General features: G+C 31.3%; 2 protein-coding genes, 1 long non-coding RNA gene and 1 pseudogene across 6 annotated transcripts in view; all 4 read left to right on the forward strand.

Annotated features, from left to right (window-relative positions):
- Positions 1-735: 735 nt before the first annotated feature.
- On the forward strand, positions 736-2,307 carry LOC149884963 (uncharacterized). The gene has a single exon (XM_090095976.1). It carries the CDS (start codon positions 843-845, stop codon positions 2,034-2,036), a length of 1,194 nt encoding a protein of 397 aa, XP_089952102.1. The 5' UTR covers positions 736-842; the 3' UTR covers positions 2,037-2,307.
- A 4,309-nt stretch (positions 2,308-6,616) lies between these two features.
- LOC149884964 (uncharacterized) lies at positions 6,617-10,036 on the forward strand. 3 transcript variants are annotated; one of them, XR_016455200.1, is made up of 5 exons: positions 6,617-6,958; positions 8,191-8,261; positions 8,773-8,957; positions 9,194-9,383; positions 9,723-10,036. It is a non-coding gene; the product is annotated as an uncharacterized LOC149884964 (long non-coding RNA). The 3 variants fall into 3 exon arrangements; XR_016455201.1 differs by having other exon boundaries at positions 8,205-8,261; positions 9,723-10,035; XR_016455199.1 differs by lacking the exons at positions 6,617-6,958; positions 8,191-8,261 and having other exon boundaries at positions 8,318-8,957; positions 9,723-10,023.
- Positions 10,037-10,740: 704 nt separating this feature from the next.
- Positions 10,741-13,336, forward strand: LOC149884965 (uncharacterized; annotated as a pseudogene). Its single transcript, XR_016455048.1, has 3 exons — positions 10,741-10,986; positions 11,204-11,378; positions 11,602-13,336. The product of XR_016455048.1 is annotated as an uncharacterized LOC149884965 (transcript).
- Positions 13,337-14,116: 780 nt separating this feature from the next.
- The window catches only part of LOC149884966 (uncharacterized), a 748,071-nt gene continuing 739,063 nt past the window's right edge, over positions 14,117-23,124 (forward strand). The window contains exon 1 of the mRNA XM_090095984.1: positions 14,117-16,529. The gene's annotated coding sequence lies outside the window, so the exon portion shown is untranslated. The remainder of the gene's footprint in view (positions 16,530-23,124) is intronic.

Raw genomic sequence — 23,124 nt, forward strand, 5'->3', positions numbered from 1 at the left:
CTAAAATTTTTGAAGTAATCAAACTTTCAACCTAAATCTACTACATTTGACTAGTGTTAAAAGTATGGCAAAGATAATAAACAACAACAATAATTAAAAATATTGCAAAATATCATAGAAATCTTAACTAACATTAACAACAACAACAACAGAAACCCTGCCTGAAAAACAGAATAGAAAGACAACATAGAAACATAGAAAACATAAAAAAAAAAAGCAAAACAAACCTAAAGCACAGCTTTTATGCCTTGTTTTAAAAAATGATCTAGCTATTGCATGCATTGGCGTCCGCAAGGCACACTAAACATACAAAGATCAACTAAAAGCCGGGGAGGAAGATGTCAAAAGCTCTAGACCTGCAGAAGACATTCTTATTTATTACTTTTAAAAATTCTCTTTTGTTAATTACGTAGCACAACATTACCGAACCATTTTCATTAAGTAAATACAAACATCGTGAGAAAATTGATAAACCATAAACAACATAAACTTTGTGAAGAAATAGCACGTCTAAGACAGATTTTGTCCACCGGTCATTCAAGCTAGCTAAAGCAATTCTGTAAAACAGCCATACAAAAACTCAAAAAAGTAAAACCAAAACTTACTCAGTTTACTCTTAGTTTACAGTTTATATTGCAGTTTACAGTTTATTTGCAGATTTTGAAATTTGTACCACAGAAGCCCTTTTTATGTGTATTTTCAAAGCCTGCTAACGTATGCGTATTTCCATAGTCATAAGAAATAGATAGTCTGGTCACTTGGGCCGTAATATCTGGATTTTTCTTATAATCATACGAAACACTTGAAATTTGTCGGGCGGCCAGGAACTGAGTGCACAAAAAATGGAAACGCAGAAAGAACTCTATGGTGAATTTGATAAAGAAGCATTATTTTTTTCTTTGGAGAATGATATTCTTTTTGAAGACGAAAATTTTGTTAAAGATTTAGATGCTTTGGTGTTGGAGTTATCTAGTGAACAAGTTGATTGCACATTTTCTTGCACAATTTGTTCTAAGAAGTGCATATCTCAAAGAGGACTTACAAGGCATACAAATTCAAAGCATCAAAGTATTCCTTTAGATTTAACGATACAAAGTCCTAAACCACCTATTCTTCTTGATGAATTTAAAAATCTGCTTGATAAAAGTATTACTACCTTAATCAACGATGAATGCTATCCTGATTTGTATAGAGATGAGTTAAGGATTAATCATGCAATAATTTTAGATACTTCACAACAAACTCTATCTCTATTAGAGACAGTAATAGCTGGTTTTAAAGCTGATGGTGATGCTGAAAGATTTTATCCTAAATTTTACAAAACTGTTAATCAAGGAATTTTATTTAGCAATCTGACTAAAAAATCGACTAGACTTCTTGGCTATGAACTATGCAATCATGTTTTAGCATTTCTTACAAACTCACTTTACAATACTTCTTTTTTAAATTTAAATGGTTTATCACCTGTTGAATTTTCTGATAGAGACAAAGAAATTATCTTTTATCTAAGTGGTTATGTATTTAGCACATTTTATTGCAGAATTCGCAGTTCTCGATTATGGCAGCAAAAGTTAAGCACAGACTGCCTTTCACTTCTTAATGCTGGTAAAACAGAACAATTATTTGAGAGTCCAGAAACATGCACTGAAGCTTATGATAAATTTGTGAATGCTAAAAATCGTGGTGGTTTGTGGAAAGTGTCTCCTCCAGTTTTAGAAATTTTTACAAAAGTTGAGTTTCTCTTTCGCCATCAAAGTAAAAGTTTTGTAAAAAAAATTGATTCAGAGTTAATTGTAGCTGAAACCTTAAAAAACAGTGGAGTTTTGGCTAACATATCTGAACTTCGTGGTCTTTGCACAAATCGAGTTTCCAAAGAACTGTCTTTAAACTTATTTTATCATCTGATTACACTTTATGTCAGAGTAAGATCTTTTTCGTATGCAAAAGAAAAACTAAGTATCCACAAAATCAAAGAGAATCAAACAAAGTCAAAATCCCTCCGCTCAAAAATGAAAAAAACATCAATTGGATTATAGAAGTTTAGTAGAATATTACACTTAAAAACGGTTATTTTCATAGCCACAAATCTCATGAAAGCATGCTTGGCATAGTAACTTTAGCAACTATTTGTCATTAAAAAGATTAGTTTTTAAAATTTTTGTTATTTGTTTATAGAAATAAAAGCTAGGTAAGAGACCCTCCCTTATCTAAAAGAAAACAAAGAATAGTTAAAAATGAAGTCCAAAATTAACTATGCACACTAGTTTTATATTTATAATAAACAACTAATAACTCATAGATCAAAAACAACTCAAAGATCAATTCTACCCCTAATATATATATATATATATATATATATATATATATATATATATATATATATATATATATATATATATATATATATGCATACATCAACTAATCTTAACTTAGATCTGCCTGTGAAATCACTAGTTTTTTTGGGGGAAGTGGATACCTGTGGAGGTTTTATAAAAAGAATAATAGGTGCCTGTTTATATTGTAACAAAAGTAAATGTAAGGAAATGTCTACAAAATTAACTGAAATTTAGTTTATTACAAATATAAAAAAAATTCTAATGTAACTAATCAATATTTTATGCCATTTAACATTTTTAATAAGATTTGTGGCTATGAAAATAGCCGTTTTTATGTATGTTCTTTTTCTTTGTTTTCAGCAGTACAAGGAGACATAAGGGAAATTTTTATTGAATCACTTGAAAAGTCAACTTTTCATATTAATACATTTTTCAGAGTTGGTCCATTTTCTGCGTGGTATACGTGTTGTACTCTCCCTTGATATTTTGTTTGATTCATTGACATTTTGACAGTTACCTGCAATTGGGTGAAATATAAGTTGATTTCGAATGGTATTATCATTGAAACCAAAATCAAACAAGGAAGGATTATCTTTTCTTCTACCAATTGACTGTTGTTGTCCAAAGTAATTTTCTAAAGGATCCTGACAAAACCTTTCAGTTAATACATAACTTACATTGTTGTTAATTAAAAATTTGACAAGTTCAATAACAGAATTAACTGTGATTTTTAAACCTTCATGAGTTTGCCAAGTAATAAACATATTACTTCTCTCACTTTTTGAAAAATTTCCAGATCTTGATTCAATAGAAAAAAGCCAATCAGAAAGATACTTTAAAAATGTTTCTCTAAGCCATGTAAATCGAACATCATTTGTGTCAGAAAATGGTTTCAAAAAAGAGTTGCATTTTAATATACAATCATTTGTATTCCGAACATTTAAGCAATCAAAAAAATCATTAAAATATTTGCAAAATTGTGCTGTCCCAGCTGTATCTGATGGTGCATAGATTTTTAATGCAGTACTACATGAATCACTTAAAACTTGTGCAGCTAAACGAACATTCATAGCTGAAAATGGAGTTATTTTAATGTGCTCAACAGTTAGCTTTGGACATGCATGTAGTTGACATTTTAAATCTTCATAAAATAAATCAGAAATATGGGACCATAAAATATGTTGACCCTGATTCCACATATAACGATTGCTTTTACCAGCTCCAGAATGGTAAAGGTTGTTCCTTGCTGTTTTAATTAAATGAGGAACATCAGAAATAAAATATATAAATCTTTTATCATCATCATCAGCAAATAGATTATCAGTGCGGTAAGTCACATCAACATTACCATTAATATCTTCTTCTTCAGTCAGATTAAAATGCATTTTAAAAAATTTTCTATTCGATGATGCTCCATCACAAGTAACAGCAACTACTTTTAAACCAACAGAGATTTCTAAAATTCCTACAGCTTTCCAAAATAGAGAAAATAATTGCACTGATGTAATATTTGTAGTAGCAAAATTTGCAAAACTGTATTTAAAAGGATTTACAATACTTCTAATTAAAAAAACTAAAACATGAGAAGCAAGCTTATCAGCTTGTTGTAACGTTGCAAAATTAACACTAGGATCACCCAAATCAACATAACCAATTAATTCTCCAGAATGTTTGTCCCAAACAAGATTTTCTTGAATTTTCATTTCATCAAGAACTAGGACTATAAATTTCTCTTGAACTGAAAAATTAATGACTTTATCTTTTAATTCTTCTATTATGTTTTTATTGAATCCCAACTTGGGCTTTACATAGTTTTTATAGTCACGCAATCGCCTACGACTTGGTAAAATTAAAAAACCAGAATGAGTTTTCTCATTTAACCTTATTGCTTCATAAGCAGCTGGTGATTTTGCAGCTAATCCCAAACAGTAACGTATTATTGCTGGATGATAACGAATCCCTTGCTTTGAGCATTTTAAATATTTTTGCTGCTCCTCCCAAAACAGGTTCATAAATGGAGAAATCTGACTTTTATCAGCTTCTGCCATTATTTGAACTAAATCACTTTCAATATTTTTACTAATAGCTAGTGATGAATTTTCAATCTCTTGCTTCATCAAAGCTAATTCTTTTTTTAATTCTTTATTTTCTAGACGAACACTCTGTAATGTAAGCTTCAGACGATCTGGAGATGTAAATGTAATTGGTGCATTTAATTTAGCAGGGATACTAGAAGTAGCTAATCTTTTTTTCAAACATTTAATTTCACTTTTTTCAATACTTTTACATTGTGAACAGCATAACATCCACTCAATCAGCATAATACATGACTGAGATCGAAAATACTCTGTCTGGTTTAAGGGAAACTCACTCCTAGATGAAAATAAATCAAATTTTTTTGAAATACAATGTTTAATATAAAGATTTGATTTTAATGCAAAGACATCAGTTATTCCAGAACAAAGGTTAAAAGAAGTAACAATAGATAAAAGATTAGATGCTGAAATATGTCGCATAGATCTTCTGTATTTTGTATATATTAAATGATCATCTGGAATGAGCCAAGAATATACACGAATGGTGAAAGCAAGACTATCATCAACATATATTTCATATCGAGGACATGTGTGGATTGTATCATAAAGTTTAAACTCTGCCACAACAGGACTCACACTCATGGTCCAGTCACTAATTTTTAACTTGCTAATACGATTTAAGAACTCTTCAAATGATTTATATATAGGCTTAAAGGCAGTAATATTATTTGAAGTCGTTAAAGCATCTTTTTTAGCAATGATGGCAGAGGCAGATTTTCTTTGTATAGGAATTGATGGTGTGAAAGATTTTTTTGGTAAGCACAGAGTCGGCAATGATCCAGGTTTTAATGTCTTTTTTTTATCATTATAAAGTATCATTTCTGGAAGATAATGCTTTTCACAAATAAACAGACGCTTATTTTCTATTTGAGTCTTCAAACTTAAATCTTCATAACGATCTTTGAGAATAATGGCAATCAGACTTTCCCTCCAAGACGTATTAAAACTGTCGTTAGAAGCAGGAACTTTAAATATTGAGACTCCCTTATGCCTCCTAGAAGTACTGCATCCATAAATAGAACAATTAGCACCAGGCATTCAAAATATTGGATGAAAAAGATGTAATTTAAACAAGCAGTTCGTAGATAAACAATCGATGAAAACAAATTTTGTGCACTCTGAAGCGGACTGGACACGAAAAAAATGCGAACAAAGAGTTGATCAAAGGAATACCGCAAGTGGCCAGACTATCTATTTCTTATGACTATGGTATTTCCCATAAGTAGCTCATCAGGGCAGACCTCTTGTGGGAGGATAGGCATTTGTGGCAGAGGCGAACTTCTAGGCTCATTGTTTGCCTTAACCAATAATACACTAGGAAACGGCCCACGTGAATGTACCAATTTCATTCTATGCACACTGGATCCGCACAAACCTTGGAATTTTCGACATTCACGTGACCAAAGGGGAGGGGGTTTTATCTTACAAAAATTTAACCCTCTCTCTTTCTCTCTACCCCTTTCGCTCCCCCTCACCCCTCTTACTACAGGCCTATTCGTCGTGCGACCGGAACTTTTTGTGCAGGCCTATTTTTTTTACGGTTGTAGACATGGCCTACTATAGTGACAGGCCGAGTAAACGTACGGCTTTTAAAAAAACTGTAGGCGAGTTTTTCTTTTAATAATTTGTAATATGGCGCGATCAAGGAAAAAGACGTTTTCTTTCAATTTGATATTCAATTAATTTCAATTATATTGCATGGGGGGCATCCATAAAGTACGTACGCAGGTGTGGGGGGAGGGGGGGTTACCAAAAAACGTACAAATGCGTAAAAGGGGAGGGGGGTTTCAAGACAGCGAGTACGTACGCGGTTTGACAATCTTTCTCTGGAGATGTTTTTAAAACTTGATCTGTACAAAAAGCAATGAACTTTTCGAATGTAAAAAATCTTTTTTTTATATACGCAACCTGGTTTTTATCTTTTCATTTAAAACGTTACAACAAGTTAATTTTTTATTATTTTAAATTAATATTTTATTATTAACTTTTTATTAACAATGTAATACTTCAAATTTTAATGCTAATAGAAACCAACACCTTTTATTGCGAAATGTGACTGCAATTAATTTCGGTCAGGTTATTTTTTTTACGTTCTTCGCTTTAACGACACTGAATCTTATGATGAAATCGTTTATTTCCAAATAAACAAAAACTTTTATCTTTCCATTCAAATAACTGCCCAGTAAACACGCTTTAGTTGGTCCAACTCATGGGCCAGTATTGGCTACAGTTGGCTAACTGTTGGCATTTCTCGCCAACCATTAACCGACTGTATACCGCGTGTTTTTGAATCGTAAAAGTTCCCCGTAAGTTTGTAAATGTATATTATAAATATATTTACTTAGACCATGCGACTAATTTTTAAAATTATTCAAATAGATTCATTCATTGATTAAAACTATTCAATAGAGTTAGTTTAGTTTGAAGCTTTTTATCATTTTTTTTTTTTTCAAACGCTTTTTCTACCCTTTAATTAAACTTTTAAACTCAAACTCTCGTACACCTCTTAATATAACCGTTACGCTGGTAAGTAGAAATATTTTACATTTATCCATTAGTGACACATTCAGATATAATTTTTAACATTGGTTGAGTTTTCAATTTATTTTTATGATGAAACCATTGTTGTATTTGTATAAGACATTTTAGCTCTATTTTAACTATTATCAAAAGTTGAAATACAGCTAAAATGTATATGTGCGTGTATAGTAGTATGTTTATGTGTGTATTTCTGTATGTATATGTATGTATGTTTGTATGTATCTATCTATCTATATATATATATATATATATATATATATATATATATATATATATATATATATATATATATATATATATATATATATACAGAGTGTCTGCCAGATCAGGGGAATTCAGGGAAAAGTCAGGGAAATCAGATATCTGCAAAAAATCTTGGATAATCAAGAAAATTAGGTTGAATTTTAAAAAAATCAGGGAGAAATCAGGGAAAATGGCTCTTCATCAAACTTACATAACTTAAATAAGTTGTACATAGTACATGTAATATAAAAGTTTATTTGGCAGATAGTTTTATGAACTTCACTTGCATCAAGCGAATCTTGAATCTTCACTTGCAAAAATGTAAACAATTATACAACCCATATTAAATGTATCAATACTTGATACATTTAGTGTGGGTTGTATTATTGTTTACATTTTTGCAGTTGAAGAGCATTTTTCTAAACAAATCTAGGTCAATTTTTGTGAAGTTGAATTTGGGTAACTTTAAATTAAATCAAGGAAAACAGGTAGAAGATCAGGAAAATATCAGGGAAAAGTCAGAGAAATCCACCTAAAAATATTGGCAGACATCCCTATGTATTTTGTATATATTGCATATAATATATGCCATATACAATATTGACATAATATATGCAGTATATAAATAAATGGTATATGCAATTGCATATACAATATGACATATACATTTCATATTAAGCATATATAACATATATATATATATATATATATATATATATATATATATATATATATATATATATATATATATATATATATGTTCATTTATATATATATATATATATATATATGTTCATTTATATATATATATATATATATATATCAATATGACATATACATTTCATATTAAGCATATATAACATTTATATATATATATATATATATATATATATATATATATATATATATATATATATATATATATATATATATATATATATATATATATATTCATATAATGCATATAATTATAGCATTTTATTAAAAGGGACTTCAACTTCTGAAAACTATGAGAAAACTGTTCAAAATTTTGGGAATCAGGAAAGTAAGGTTTTGGATAAACTATTTGTTTTTTTGTTTTTTTTTTGTTTTACTACTTGTTATACATTGTATATGTGTTACACATACATACATTGATTATGATGCTGACATATATTGACAAAAGAAAACTATTTATATTTTTTGTAAAAAAAAATAATTTGTGTTTTAACTAAAGTCATAAATGGATGAAGGCTTTAAAAAAATACATATTTCATTTTACAAAAATACACATTTCTACTATTTTACGCAGATAAAGGTTTTAAATAACGCTCTTTTCCATGGCCTTAATAACACAGCACAAAAATGTGCTAGAATACCATTTTTACAGCAATCAATTCACCTACAGGGATAAATAACATGAATGTTTAAAATTTTAACTCCAAATATTTGAGTTCCATAACACCTTTATCCATGTATGTCTTCAATTTAAAAACTAGATTGTGTTTTTGAAACCAGTTTTCCAATAAGATTCAAATGCAATCAAATATTATTTAATTATTTATGTATGTTTATAGAGAAGTTAGCAGCTTTGGAGTTAAGATTAACAGAACTGGAGCAATAAAATAAGTTTTTAGAAGTTCAAAGTTTTTTGGATAATGAAGATATTGTTGTTCCCCCTGGCCTTCCAATGGAAAGTAAGGAAGATTTGGAGAGGCTTAACCTTATGATACAGATGAAATCTGAGATGGCTCTCTATAAAGTTTGAAATTATTTTTTGTATTATAATGTTTCTAGCAGTCTTCAGGTTGCGTTTAAACTAGTAACTATTAATTTATAAGATCAAAGATAAGTTTTTTTATAAGTCTTATAATTGTAATTTATCAAAGGTAATTTAATAATACCTTAGTTATATTATACCGCATTACATTTTCATTTACCTTTGAAAAAATAGTTTAAATAAAAAAAGTTGTAATATGTAGCATTATTTGTTTTTAGGTCGAATATCTGCGTTCTATTGGCGGTAAAGTTGAACGTCCAAAATACATATGATGTGTGTTGGGAGCCATGTTTTCCAAAAATTTTAGCGTTTTATGTCATCTAAATGGATCTTCAAGTAAGATGATAGCTACTGGAATGGGCAAGGTTAAGTTGCGATGTTATCATTTTGTGTTAAAGTGCTTACTATGTAAGTATTACTAGTTATGTAAATTTTTAGTCTATTAAAGTCAACTGTATTTTTATATTTACAAAAATATGTTTACAACACTAAGAAAGAATATAATATGTTAGTACTTATGACAATTGCCAGTGTTGTCATTAGTTGTGAATTTGTAAGATATTATATTCTCCCTTGGTGACTTGAACTTATTATCATATGCACATATTTTTAAAACTGCTAACCAGTTAATGTAATTCTTGATTTGCAAAGTATACGTATAAGAGCTTAAAAATAACTTAAAAATAATTTATATTTAAACAAAAAATAAATTGAGTTTTTAAATTTATTTTCATTTTATTCTTTTAGCAGCAGTAAGAGTTCAGTATCTTAATTCCAAGGATAAAGATATTTACCCGATGGTTTCAAGATGGTTTCAGGGCGCAAATGATCAAGGAGATGGGCGAATAAATAGACAGACGAAAAGCAAGGTTATAAAAAATCAGTTGCAGTTAATCAATGAAAAGAATATTTAGTTATTATTTTCTTTTGAAAATTTATAAAAGCTTATTTTTCTTGATTTTATTTATAAATCTAATTTTTTTAATTATTATTAATAATTATCTAATAAATCGCCACGTTTTTAAATATTAGCGTTTTACAATATTGTTTTTAATTAAAGTTGCCAATATTAGTTTCAAACCTTTAATAATATTAACTACAATAATAGAATATCTTTAGTTCTTTATTTGTAAATATTTTTCTTTAATGGTCTGGAAATAAAAGTGTAATGATAAAAAATTTGTTCTTTTTTTTGTATTCAACTAAGTTATCTATAAATAATACAATATTTTGTGTCGACAGTAGTACTGTTTGGTAAAGTCTGATATACAAACAATCACTATTAGATAGAAAATTAAATATTAAAAAGCAAAGTTATACTTTGTTATTAAGCAATATTCAAAACATGATTTATAACTTTTGCACTTTCAATTTAAGCGCGAAAGTGAATTTAAGAAATCGCGAAAAAAAATCATATAGTTGGGCCGGTAATGGTACCAACTGTTAGCCAACTGTTTTATTACTGTTGGGCCGTTAATGGCAAACAATTGTTTAAAAACAGTTGGCTAAGTGTTGGTAAAAGCGTTACGTTTTTTTCACGGTACCAACTAAATAGCCGACTGTTGGCCCAACTGTAGCTAATAGTTGGTTATTAGGATCGGGCCAACTACTTACCAACTGTTCGATGTTTACTGGGTGAATACGTTGCAACAAAAAAAAAAACTGCTTATTTCCAAGATGTCGAACGAATTTGTTGGGAACGAGAAAAAGTATCTTCAGCGCCTTGAGTTATATAAGAAAGCATATTCAACACTTGGAAAACAAAAGCAGTATCAGCACGCACAGGAATTGTGGAAAATAGTAAAATATGATCAGTCTTTGTATGAAAAAAAAGTAAACGAATTAAAAGTGAAAGCAACAAAGTCAAAAGGATCAATCATGTCATTCTGGGGAAATACTTTATCACCGCCTAGCAAAAAGAAAAAAGATATCCATCCAGTGCCGTCTTCGTCAAATAAAATACAAAGTTTTCCGAACGCAACTACGGCAGAACCTGAAAGGATTGAACTTAGTAAGCCATTTTTTGTGATAATTTACAAACTTTTTCTCTCGTGATTTTTTATATATTGAAATCAACCGAATTGGTAATTTAACTACCTTGTACGACTATATTGCAATCGCATAGTTTTATTCATTATAATTGGACAACTTGACCAATTTCTCTACATCCAATCTCTATAACTGTCAAGAATTTATAATAGTTTATTTTTGGGTATTTCCTAATTTAGATTTAACATCAAACGAGAAGGAAAGAGCAAATCCGGCGCAAGTTAAAAGTCGGAAGAAAATCTCAGATCTTTCATCCTTGATAATCTTACGCGATTCTGGTTTGTCTACCGTAACTAGGAAACAATTAGACAATGTGAAAGAAAGCATAAGAAGAGAAAAAACAAACTTGGACAGGTAAATGTTAAGCGATATATCGAATAGAGCTTAGAAGTATAGAAAGACGTCTTGGCCATAAAAACCAAACTTTTAAGCAGGCAGCAACTTTCAAAATTTTGTTTTTCAAATTGTCAATAAGAATTTCTAATTGAGGATTTACAAAGTTCGCAGAATCCAGGTAACCTTAAGTATAGAAGGTTTTATAACGGAATCAAAGATTTGTGTAATATTTTGTTTTCAGATTGATTCGTGAATCGGCACGACAAAGAAAACGGAGACAAAAACTTAAAGAGAGCATCGAAACAGTTTGTCAAAACAACCCTGAAGTATCAAGTGCTTTGAAACAGTTTATGCAAAACCATCCTGGACGACCACGGCTCGAAATTGATCAACCAGAACTTTTATCAACAATCATAAAAGTTGTGCAAAGTTCATCAGCAGCAGACGAGCGTCGAAGAACAGAATGTCTTCGCAGTGTCTCCACTTTGGATGATCTTCAGAAAGAGCTGACGAAAATAGGCTTCAACTTGAGTAGAAGTGGTTTGTACCTTCGTCTTTTACCACAACGTGAAAACACTTCTGAAGGAAAAAAGCATGTAAACACAGTTCCTGTGAAGCTACTACGTCCAGAAAATTCACTGCGAAAAAGAAATGATGATAGAATGTTTGCCAAATCTTTTATTGATGACATGTTTGAAGTTTGCAAATTGTTTGGTCCAAAAGCTGTGCTTTTCATGTCCAATGATGATAAAGCCAGGGTACCGTTGGGTCTTACTGCTGCAAGCCTTCAAGCGCCGTTGCTGATGCATATGGAATACAAGGTCAAACTTATGGATCATGACTTTGTCGTTGGCCCACAGCACAAGTTAATCCCATCGGTTTATGACATATGCGAAGTTAACAATAATGGAAATGTATCCTACAGTGGAGACACTTTCATACGCATAAGAAGTGGGAAACACGATATATCGAATGCTTTTACACATGCTTTTGATGTTAGGGAGCTTTTTGAAACCAAGTTGGTTAGACGTAAACCAATTATGTTAATGGAGACTGATGGAGCTCAAGATGAGGCACCACGCTTCCCTAAAACGTTAGCAACTGCTGTTGATCTCTTCCGCTTGCTGGATTTAGATGTCTTGCTTCATGGTGTGAATGCAGCTGGGCTTTCAGCCTTCAACCCCATTTAAAGAAGAATGGCACCTCTTTCTCTTGATTTGGCTGGAATAGTTCTTCCCCATGATTATTTTGGCAATCACCTTGATTCTTCTGGGAAGACAATCAACCAAGAACTGGAGGTAGAAAATTTTCAAAAAGCGGCTGACGTTTTATCCCAAGTTTGGGAGAAAACCGTCATCGACGGTTACCATGTTAATTGCTGGGCAGTACCAGTTGGAAAAGCATATAAACCGCCGAATCCTGATCCTGTTTGGGTAGAGAAACATTGCCAGCAATCGCGATATTGTCTACAAATTGTGAAATGCCAGGACAAGTTATGTTGTTCATCGTTTGAAACAAATTGGCTGAATACCATCCCCCAACGTTTCATTCCATTTCCGGCCATCTACGAGTACTGCGAGAATGGTTACAAAGCGATGGAACCGTCTCGATATTTTAAAAACGTATCAAACCATTCAAACTTTGCACCTCTGACGCATAGGCTTTTGCTACAAGACATACCTACAGAAGGCTTAAAGTACAAAATTATACCATTTGATCTGTATTGTCCATCATTGGAAAAAAAGCTTTTAAACGGAATTTGCGACAAATGCAATAAATACTGGCCGAGCGAGGCAGCAATGAAACGGCACAAGAAAGCACACAAAAAACAAAAGATAAAGATTGATATGGAGAGTGATTTAAGTGAAAGTGAAGAAGTCAGTGAGAAGATTACTAATGAAAGATTAGAAGCAGAGTTCATGCCTGTTTTCCATAACATTTTCAATTTATTTAAGATACCATTTGTGGAAATATAAATAGCTAAATTTAAAATACTCGCAACACGAATCCTTTCTAAATCATTTTTCTTTCCTTTCGTTAATAACTGCCCATTTTTTAGTTAAGTACAGAAAAATCTCTAACTAAAAATGTTGATCTTTTTTGTATTTAATGTTTTGAAAACTTTTTTTTTTTGGGTGGGTGGGTGGGGAGGTCATACTTTTTTAATAAATAACGCGTACGTACGCAGAGGGGGAGGGGGTGGTTAAAAGCGTACAAGTGCGTACAAGGGGGGAGGGGGGGTCCAAAAGCATTAGTTTTACTGCGTACGTAATTTATGGACGTCCCCATGTGTATTAAATTTGCATTCTTTTTAGATCTAAATAATTAGATTCATAAAATATGGTTTTTAAGTGTTGTGTCTCAGGATGCAGAGGTAACTACGATGTTACAAAGTCTGTGAAAGTTTTTCGCCTTCCAAATAAAAAAAATCTGGATGAACGAAAAAGATGGATAAGTGCTATACCTCGAGATAACATTCCAGATGGCCCAAATACTTTTATTTGTGAAGATCATTGGCCTAAAAACTATGAAAAAGTTTTAGTTTACGGAAAGTTAAGACCAAAATATCCACCATCTGTATTTTCTTCTGTAAACTCAAGTCAAATTCCAACTCCACAGGCACCACCAAGACCAACAAGTAAAGCATTACCATCTTTTAGAAGTATTGTGCCTGATGAAATTGAAGATTTTGTAAAAGCTGACAATATTTCATCCTTTGATGATTTGTGTGAAAAAATAATGTCTAAATCTATATCTTTTTCTTTTTCAATAATATCAAATATCTATGAAAACTGTTTACATCTTCAATCTGCTGATACATTAGACAACTTGGGTGTTCCAAAGTTTATTTTAAAGATAAAAAATGATTTATCCTTTGATAGCTACCACTGTGGTATTAAGTGCACCATAAAACCTCTTTCTTACAATCATATAAATACTATTAACTGTATTAGTTGTCTCCATGCTGCAATACACTATCTGAATTCTTTACCAATTGATCACAAAAAAAGTATTACCATTGAACAGATGTTAAGTATGAACTCCTTAGTGTTTATTGGTGAAAAAAAATATTCTCCTAATATGGTTGCCAGGGCATTTGAGTATTTTTCATTGTCAAGAACACTTTATTCTCGATTACGTGATGACTATGAACTACCAAGTATATCACTGATGACAAAATTGACATCAAAAGTTAGAAATGTTGGAGATGATGATTTTTAAAGTTGTATTTTGACAAATGTTCTATTTCTCAAAGACTGGTCATTCTACTAATTGATGAAATTTATGTTAAACCACAGTTAACATATCAAGGAGGTAACATTTTTGGTAAATCTGTTAACTCCCCAAATGAATTGGCAAAAACAGTTTTGGGTTTAATGATTTGTTCTTTGTTTGGTGGAAAATAGTTTTTGTATAAAGCATTACCAGTAACAGGTTTAGATGCTAAATTTCAGTATGATCAAACAATGCAAACAATTGAAACAATAAAAAATTGTGGTGGCTCTGTTGTTGCTATTCTTTGCAACAATAATAAAGTAAATAAAAAGTTTTTTGGAATGTTTAATCTCCGTAATACTTGGTGTACTAATGATAATATTTTTCTTCTTTATAATTTTGTTCATTTAATAAAATCTATTCGTAATAATTGGCTTACAGAAAAATGCCAAGAACTATGTTTTACTTATGAAGGTGTTTCAAGAACTGCAAAATGGTCAGATCTTAAAAAACTTTTTCAACATGAAAAAGATGCTATTGTAAAACTGTCTAAACTAAATGAAACTGCAATTTTTCCTAAACCAATCGAACGTCAAAATGTGTCAACTTGTTTAAGAGTATTTTGTGATGAGACTGTAGCTGCTTTAAAAACTCATTCATCCATAAAAAATGTTGATGACACTACAGTTTTTTTATCTATTTTTATTAAATTTTTTAAAATTGTTAACGTTAAAGGACTTTATGAAAACATTTGTACTAGAGATGAAAATCGTGCTGTTTTTTCATCAAACAATGATGAACGATTGAACTTTCTTTTAAATTTGGCTGATATGGTCGAAAAAATGGCACCTGAAATACACGGTCAAAGAATAAAAAATTTAACCAAAGATACTTCTTGTGCTTTTTCCCATACGTGTCGTGGAATGGTTGAACTAGTGAAACATTTACTAATTACAAGTCATAAGTATGTTTGTCTAGGACATTTTACTAGTGACCCTATTGAGAAAGCATTTGGAAAACTTCGACAAGGATCAGGTGGTACCTATTTTATAAATGTTCAGCAAATATTGCAAAAAGTTGACATAAAAAAAACAAAACTTTGCTTAAATATTGGTATCATAGCTAATGATTTAGAAGTTTCATCAAGTCATTTGTGTGACAAATGTAATTATGTAATGCAAGATGATACTTTGTTGAATGTTTTTCATAATCTTCCTGTTATTGAAAGCAATTTGTCTAAAGAAATTAAAATGTCTTTGGTTTGTATTGCCGGCTATGTCAGTAGAGAAGATCCTCCAGTTGAAGATACATTATTTTGTTTTGACCAATTTGGAGAATATATCAGAGAGATTATTCATGGTGGGTTAACTTTGCCTGGTGATAACATCTGCCATTGGATATTTTATTCGTACATTTTATTTCACCATCTTTACAAATGTGTCTGTCGTGTTAGCTTATCTAACAGCTTTTTGATGGTATCTGACTTTTATGGATTTACCAATGTTTCAAAAAAACATTGTAGAATCCTTGCCAATATATTTTTTAACAATTGTTGCCACCTTTACTCCCCGCGATCTTCAAAGGAACCCAAAATGAAAATATTGAAACTATCTTAAACGTGATATATATAATATTGTTTTTTTTAACTAATTGTAGTTTTATTTTGAAAAGTTATGTTGTTGTTTTTTTTCATAAAGATGTTTGAGCTTTAGTACTATAAAAAGTGAGTCTTTACTATGTTATAATGAAATGCGGTTTGCATTTAATAAACGATTTTTTTCATTTAAGAGGTTTTATTTGTTACAAAAACCTTTATTTATGATAAATTAATTACTATCTAATGAACTAATGAAGCTATTTATTAAATAACCTAAAAAACGAATGCTTCCGTAAAAAAAACAACTCGCCTACAGTTTTTTTAAAAGCCGTACGTTTACTCGGCCTGTCACTATAGTAGGCCATGGTTGTAGAGAATTATTCGTTTAGACTTGTTTTTAAAAGAGAAAATGCAATGTTGTTTATGATATATTGTGAATTATTCTTACACGATGTAATGAAAACAAACTCGTATAATTTAAACGTGGAGTTTTAGAATTCATTTAAAGCAAATAATAGATATTTTTTAATTTCAGATTAAGTTTTTACATCGTGCCAAAAAAATGTTGTGTGTATGCTTGTCACAGTTATCAAAATGAATATATATATCTATATATAAATATATATATATATATATATATATATATATATATATATATATATATATATATATATATCGAGTGAAGCTAGTAAAGTATCAGTGCATCAATTTCCATGTAATAATCTCTAATTTAGTTGTTACCAATAATACTGTTATCTGTGAGTTATACTGGCCTCCAAGTTTTGAAACACTTACAGTACGTGGAGGAAATTGTCAATCAAAAAAATACTCCATCTGTTTGGCTGGGAGTACCCTTATCTCAAATTCCAACTGCTGGACCAACTCAAAGAACTACCATAATATCTTTAAGAGCCATTAGGGTAATTCCACATCAAATCACCCAGTCCATTGAACCATGTGTCTTCCTTTTGTTTTATATTTTGACACATTATTCCTTATTATAAAAAAATATTACATGCATAATTTCAGCTAAAAATGTTGAGCGGTTGACAAGATACTGCAATTTTAATATTGACCTGGTTCCCAAATGACCCGGTTTTCATAACATTCTGAAAAAACATTTTTCTTAAAAAAATAAGAAACAAAAATGGCAAAAATATGAAAATAAACATATATAATGTTTTTTTGATGCTGAATTCAATAAAAGTACTTAAAATGCTCAAATATAAAAGGAACATGCTTAAAAGTTAATAAAACAACTAGTTTCTATAAACCAACTTTGGGGCCCAATATCTCAAAACACCCCCGTCAATTTTTTTTTTTTTTGCTGTTAATATTTTCAACTGCTTATAATCTTACTAGGCACAAAAAATCTAACTGGAAAAACAACTGAAACATATGGAACTTTAATTTCAAAGATTATTACTTTTTCAAGAAATTCCCAAAAAACATTTGTAAATAAAATAAAAGTAAGTTAATCGTAATTTAAACAGTCACTTAAATATACAAGATTTTTAAAGGTATCGAAGATGTAAGTTATTTTGACTGTATTTGTAATAGTTTACAATATTGTTCCCATTTTACTTGTACTTCCTCTATTTCAGCATTTTCAAACGCATAGTTTCTACCGGAACTAAAGCAAGCTTGTGGAACAGAATTGTTTTACCTTTTGCTATTAAATGTGGAGGCACTAAATCACCTGCAGCATTTATAGCAGCAATAATGGTTATGGTTTCACGTTTTCCTGTTGTACGAGATTGAAGGTTTTTTGTACCTCTTTTTGCAATTATTTTTGGAGGTTTAAAGTCCATCTGTAACCCGGACTCATCCATATTCCAAATCAAAGATGACTTTAAAAGTGCATGAGTCTCCTGCAAAACTTCATGAAGTGAATAGAAATATTTTGCTACTTTTGGAACAGACATGCATTGATGGCGAACTGATGAAGTACCTTCAGGCTTTCGCAAAACTAAATTTTTATGTTGCTTATTGAATGAGCGCCACCATTTTTCTGAAGGAGTTGAATGTTTAAACTTTAAAATGCGTTTCATGGCTAAATCAGAAGCATATTTTTTTAAATTGTCTTTTTCCAAATCCAAATCCAAGTGTAGCCCTTGTTGCTGCATATTCAACTAACTTGTTCTCTAAATTGCTAGATAATATTGGACTAGGTTCAGGTCTAACACCAAGAACTGAATCTCCTCTAAAGTATTTACCAAGAGTTGACCGGGGAACATTGAGTTGTAATGCAGCTTCTCGTTGTGACATTGAACTATTTTCAACAGCTGCAATTGCATTTTTCATATCAACACTAGACCACTGAAATCTCTTAATCTTTGTCACTTTCTGGGTAAACTTTGAGTTAAAACTAGAGGCAGTTTTATTTTTTATTTTCTTGTTCCTTTTTGTGCTTTCCATGATTAAAATCAACTTAAAGAAACAATATACAAGCTTTAAAATATAGTATAAGACTTAAAAATGATATTATATATATATATATATATATATATATATATATATATATATATATATATATATATATATATATATATATATATATATATATATATATATATATATATATATATATATATATATAACTACTATGAATTGCGGATTCTGGCTCATTGACAGTTTTCTCCATAGTTAATGAATTCAAGATGGCGTCGTGTTTTTAATTTTCTGCAATCATGAATTGTGAATTCTAACGCATTGTCATTTTTTTGTTGACTTACCTTTTTGTCTCGTCGATAATCTTTCTGCACTCTGCGATCAAGCTTTTTGCATCTGTCTTTGGTTCTGCTTCTTCCTCTGCACCGTGTTCTTCCTCTGTCTCTACCGATTTTTCAATTTGTAGTGACCATAAGCCAACGTGTGTATTCCATCTTCCAAAATGACTCTTTTGTCATCGTTAGCACTGAGTGCGACTTTGTTGATTTCTTCGGTGTAGACATCGTGATGATGAGATCGTAAGACGTTCATTTTTCTGAGCTGTTCTTCTTTAGTCATTAAACATTCTTTATAATCTTGATGAGTGATGTGCTTTTTAACTACACAATTCTGAATTCCTTTGCATTTTTTGTGTTCTTCTTTTTCATTAAAGACCTCATAAGAGTAGAGTTTAGGACGAAGTCCAACAAACTCTTTAATTTGCTTACCGCCGGTTTCATCCTTAAACTTACCGATAACCTTTTTATTTTTAAACCCAACGTCAAATGCAAAGTTTTGAACGGCAGGATGATCTTTAGGAAAGTCGCTCGTGTCAAACTTGCTTTCAACGTCATCAACAATGTCTTTGTAAAAGTCTTCCGTTTCTATTTCGTAAAAGAGCGAGTCAGTATCAGTCATGAGTAATTTCAGCTTATCCCCGTATTTAGGTTTCATGTAGTCGTAGTGATGTTCATACATGAGGGTTTTGCTGATGTCAAGGATGCTCATTCCCAAGAAAACAGGTTTGTCGTAAAAAACAAATACCTTTTCCATGTGAACCGCGATTAAGTTTTCATCAAAAATGGTGTTTCGTTTATATTTAATTTTTTTAGATAATTTTATAGCTTCTTTTCTCGTGGTAATGAGTCTAACATCAACGCGTTTTAGAATATTCTCCATGGTTTTCCCAAAGACAGAGTTGTTCATGAGTTTGAAAAATTCTTTATCAGATTCGTTTGTAGCTTCTTTTCTCTTATCGGTGTTGAGATCAATGTACTTCTTCATGAAAGGTTCTTCTTCAAAGGTGATACCTCGATGAATTTTAGTAGTGATCAACCCCATTCGTTCATAGAGTTTTAGGTTTTCATGGTGAATGACATATTTTTCTTTGTTGTTTAAATTGGGAACTAACTTTTCCACTTTTCCAACGAGCATTCTTTCAGGAGCTAAAGGGTAATCATTGTGTAAATCGTGAAGACTTTCAGGATAATCTAAATCAACTTCGAGAATGCAAGGCATGGATTTCCAATTTAAAAGTTCATCCTCAGCCATCCATCTAAATCCTCTAACTGGAAGGGGTTTGCTCATAGCATATCCATAAAGATTATTGGCGTCTAAATACTGAAGAAATTTCGAAGGTTCTGAAGGTTTATAATCATCACTCATGTATTTGTTGTTAGCAGTTCCATGTCGATTGGAGATCATGCAGATTCCACCGCGTATTCCTTTTCGAATCATGTTGAGCATATCAATATCGGTTATAAGCTCTATTACAACTTCAGTTTTCTTTAGCATAGCATCCCAAGCCAAACCAGGGGAGGTGTAATACCAAGCAGGATCAAGACCGTAATGTTTCATACAAGTGTCTCTAAAAGTTTCAAAGACATCTGCCAGTATCAACACATCCGACACGTTGTACAAATCGTGATAATCTCTGAACGTTTTGCATTGAAACGTACTCCAAACCTTTTGCGCATGCGCGTATTCTTCGTCGCTTATTCTCTCGTGTCTAAGTTTTGAGAAAAACGCTTCTTTTGGCGGTAATTGCGTTTCTTGAAATTTATCGAATCCGTCCACCCAATCGTAAGGGTACACGCCTTTTTTACAAAGCAAATTAAATTTTTCACCTTCAAAATGTAATGCAAGGCTTTTAAACTGCTCTGGCTTTAAATTTTTAGACAAAGTATCCAATCTGGAGGAAAGGAATTTAAAGCTGTCGATAAATCTCAATTCAATTTTTTTGTTTTTTGGTTTTCCATCTTTTCCAATGTACTCTCCCACTTTGATTTTTTTCGAGAAACTGATATATTTTTCTTCATTGTTGGGTATACAAGTGATCTTTCCACCTAATTTTTTAATGAACAAATGAGCGTCGTATCCAGACAAGTTATGAAAAACGATTGGGATGAATTTTGGAACTTGAAATTTTTTATTGCAATCGTCGTGAGCCGCTCCTCGATATTTTCCAGTAAAATGACAGTGATCGCGCACTTTGTCGTCTTTGAGATTTTTATTGCAAATGTGGCAAACTGTTGCGGAATTGAAATTATTTTTGTCCTCTTCTGTAAAAACCATCTTTTTTTTCTCGATTTTTCCGAAAAGTTCTTTTATTGCGCTTTCCAAATTTTCAACAAAAAATTGAGCCACGTCTTGGTTCTCGTTTGACGATTCGGAAATGACTGGATCGTGCTCTAAAACGGTTTCATCAAAACATTTGATGTAATAGGAAAAGGAACTTGGAACGTGTCTTTGAAACTTTTTTGTGTAAGACTCTTTATTATTATATTCAGTGTTGTCATCGATAGGCTTGATAAAGCTTTCAAAGTCAGCATATACGATAAATGGAACCCTAATTGACTTTCCGATGCCTTTAAACTGAAGAGTTGAACCCTTTTTAGGAAGTTCAATTCTCATTGGTGCGTTTTTATAACAATCTTCTCGATGTTTTTGAAGCTTTTCTTCTTGATCATAACGTTGAAGACACCTTCTGCAAAAATGTTGTTTTCTTTTACCTTTTGATGCTGAGGAGCCGGCAAATCGACTGAAACTATTAATGAGACAGTAATGTTCTGTGTCTTCGTTTTTAATATACAGCAAAACAACATTATGCTTTCGATCGAGAAAGTCAGATATTTTCAAAGGGTTGGGTTTTTTATTTTCATACTCAAAAACGTTGATGCTAATGTCTGGATTATTTTTTTCAAACTTGCTAATATTATGGTAATTCACAGGAAACTCCATTCCTTTCCAATTCAGCTCTTTTGACTTTTCAATCAAGTCCTCATCAATTCTTTCGTTGTTTTTATTTTTCAGATTCAACGCTCTGGTAACTGACCATTTAAAGCATTGATTGTCGTTGTTTTTCATGTTGATGATTGCCTTTTTGTCTTTTAGATCGTCAGTCAGCTCAATGTAGGATCCACCGCTGAGAGGTGTATAATCGATAAAGTTTATATCCATTCTTAAAATCTTAGATAGGATACTATTGGAACCTAAAGCGTTGTATTTAACACTACTTTCCAAGACTTTTTCTTCCATCTCACCCATGAGTTCTCTTACATCTGTAGCTGCTATAATAATATCCGATCTTGATGAAAAGCTTGCTTCCCGAGTCACTTCTTCACCAGTCATCATGCTTACAGATTTCATTTCACATGTTAAAATAATTCTTACCTTTGTATTTCTTTCTCCTTCCATGGTTTGAATGGCAGACTCTCTCACCAAATTAAAAAAGTATGCAAGGTCGTTATATCGAGAAGAAGGTCTATAAGAAAATTGTCTCACAGCATGCTCCGCTGAATGTTCAGTCATTTTAAACTTTACTTTAATTGGTTTTGGTACAGGTTGTTTATACTCTGTTTTTAATACAAGTGATTTGATGGACTGTATTTTTTTATCAATTTGTTCCACTGATTTGCTTACATTCTTCTTGACTACTTCAGGAACGTAGGGTTCTATCCATTCTTTAACATCATTAAACTTATTTTTAACATAGGATGCCACACTTTTTGTAACTCTCGTCAGAGTTGAAAATAAACCAGGTCTTGGTGCTGGAACCGGCATAGGTGTAATAACGTTTGTTGAATCGACAACCGGTGTGTTAATAATAGAGGGTTCATCTCTTGTCACCTGATTTTGCAAGAGAGTAGAAGGTTCGAATGAAATCAAGTCGCTAGACCTTAGTCTTGGAGCTGGAACAGGTCTTTTAACTACAGAACGAGGAGCTGGAACAGGTCTTTCAGAACCAACAGCAAACCTTACTTTTACAGGCTTTACAGAAACTTTTACAGCTGGTCGAACAAACCTAACCACAGTAGGTCTACGAAAAGCAGCAGGAGCAGAGAAAACTCTAGGAGGTTGTAAAACCATTATAAGTTCTCCCTTTCTCATTTTAGAGTATCCTCTTATTTTTTGCCCTTTAGCAATTTCTTTTAATTCTTTCACCGTTTTGTTTTCCATTTTATTAATATAAATTTTTTATTTATACCATTTTTCATTTTTAAATTCAATATAAAGAATTTA

Source organism: Hydra viridissima, unplaced genomic scaffold (assembly GCF_058129835.1).
Source record: "Hydra viridissima isolate aposymbiotic clone 2 unplaced genomic scaffold, HvirCarnegie_v1 scaffold_8, whole genome shotgun sequence".
Taxonomy (NCBI): domain Eukaryota; kingdom Metazoa; phylum Cnidaria; class Hydrozoa; order Anthoathecata; family Hydridae; genus Hydra; species Hydra viridissima.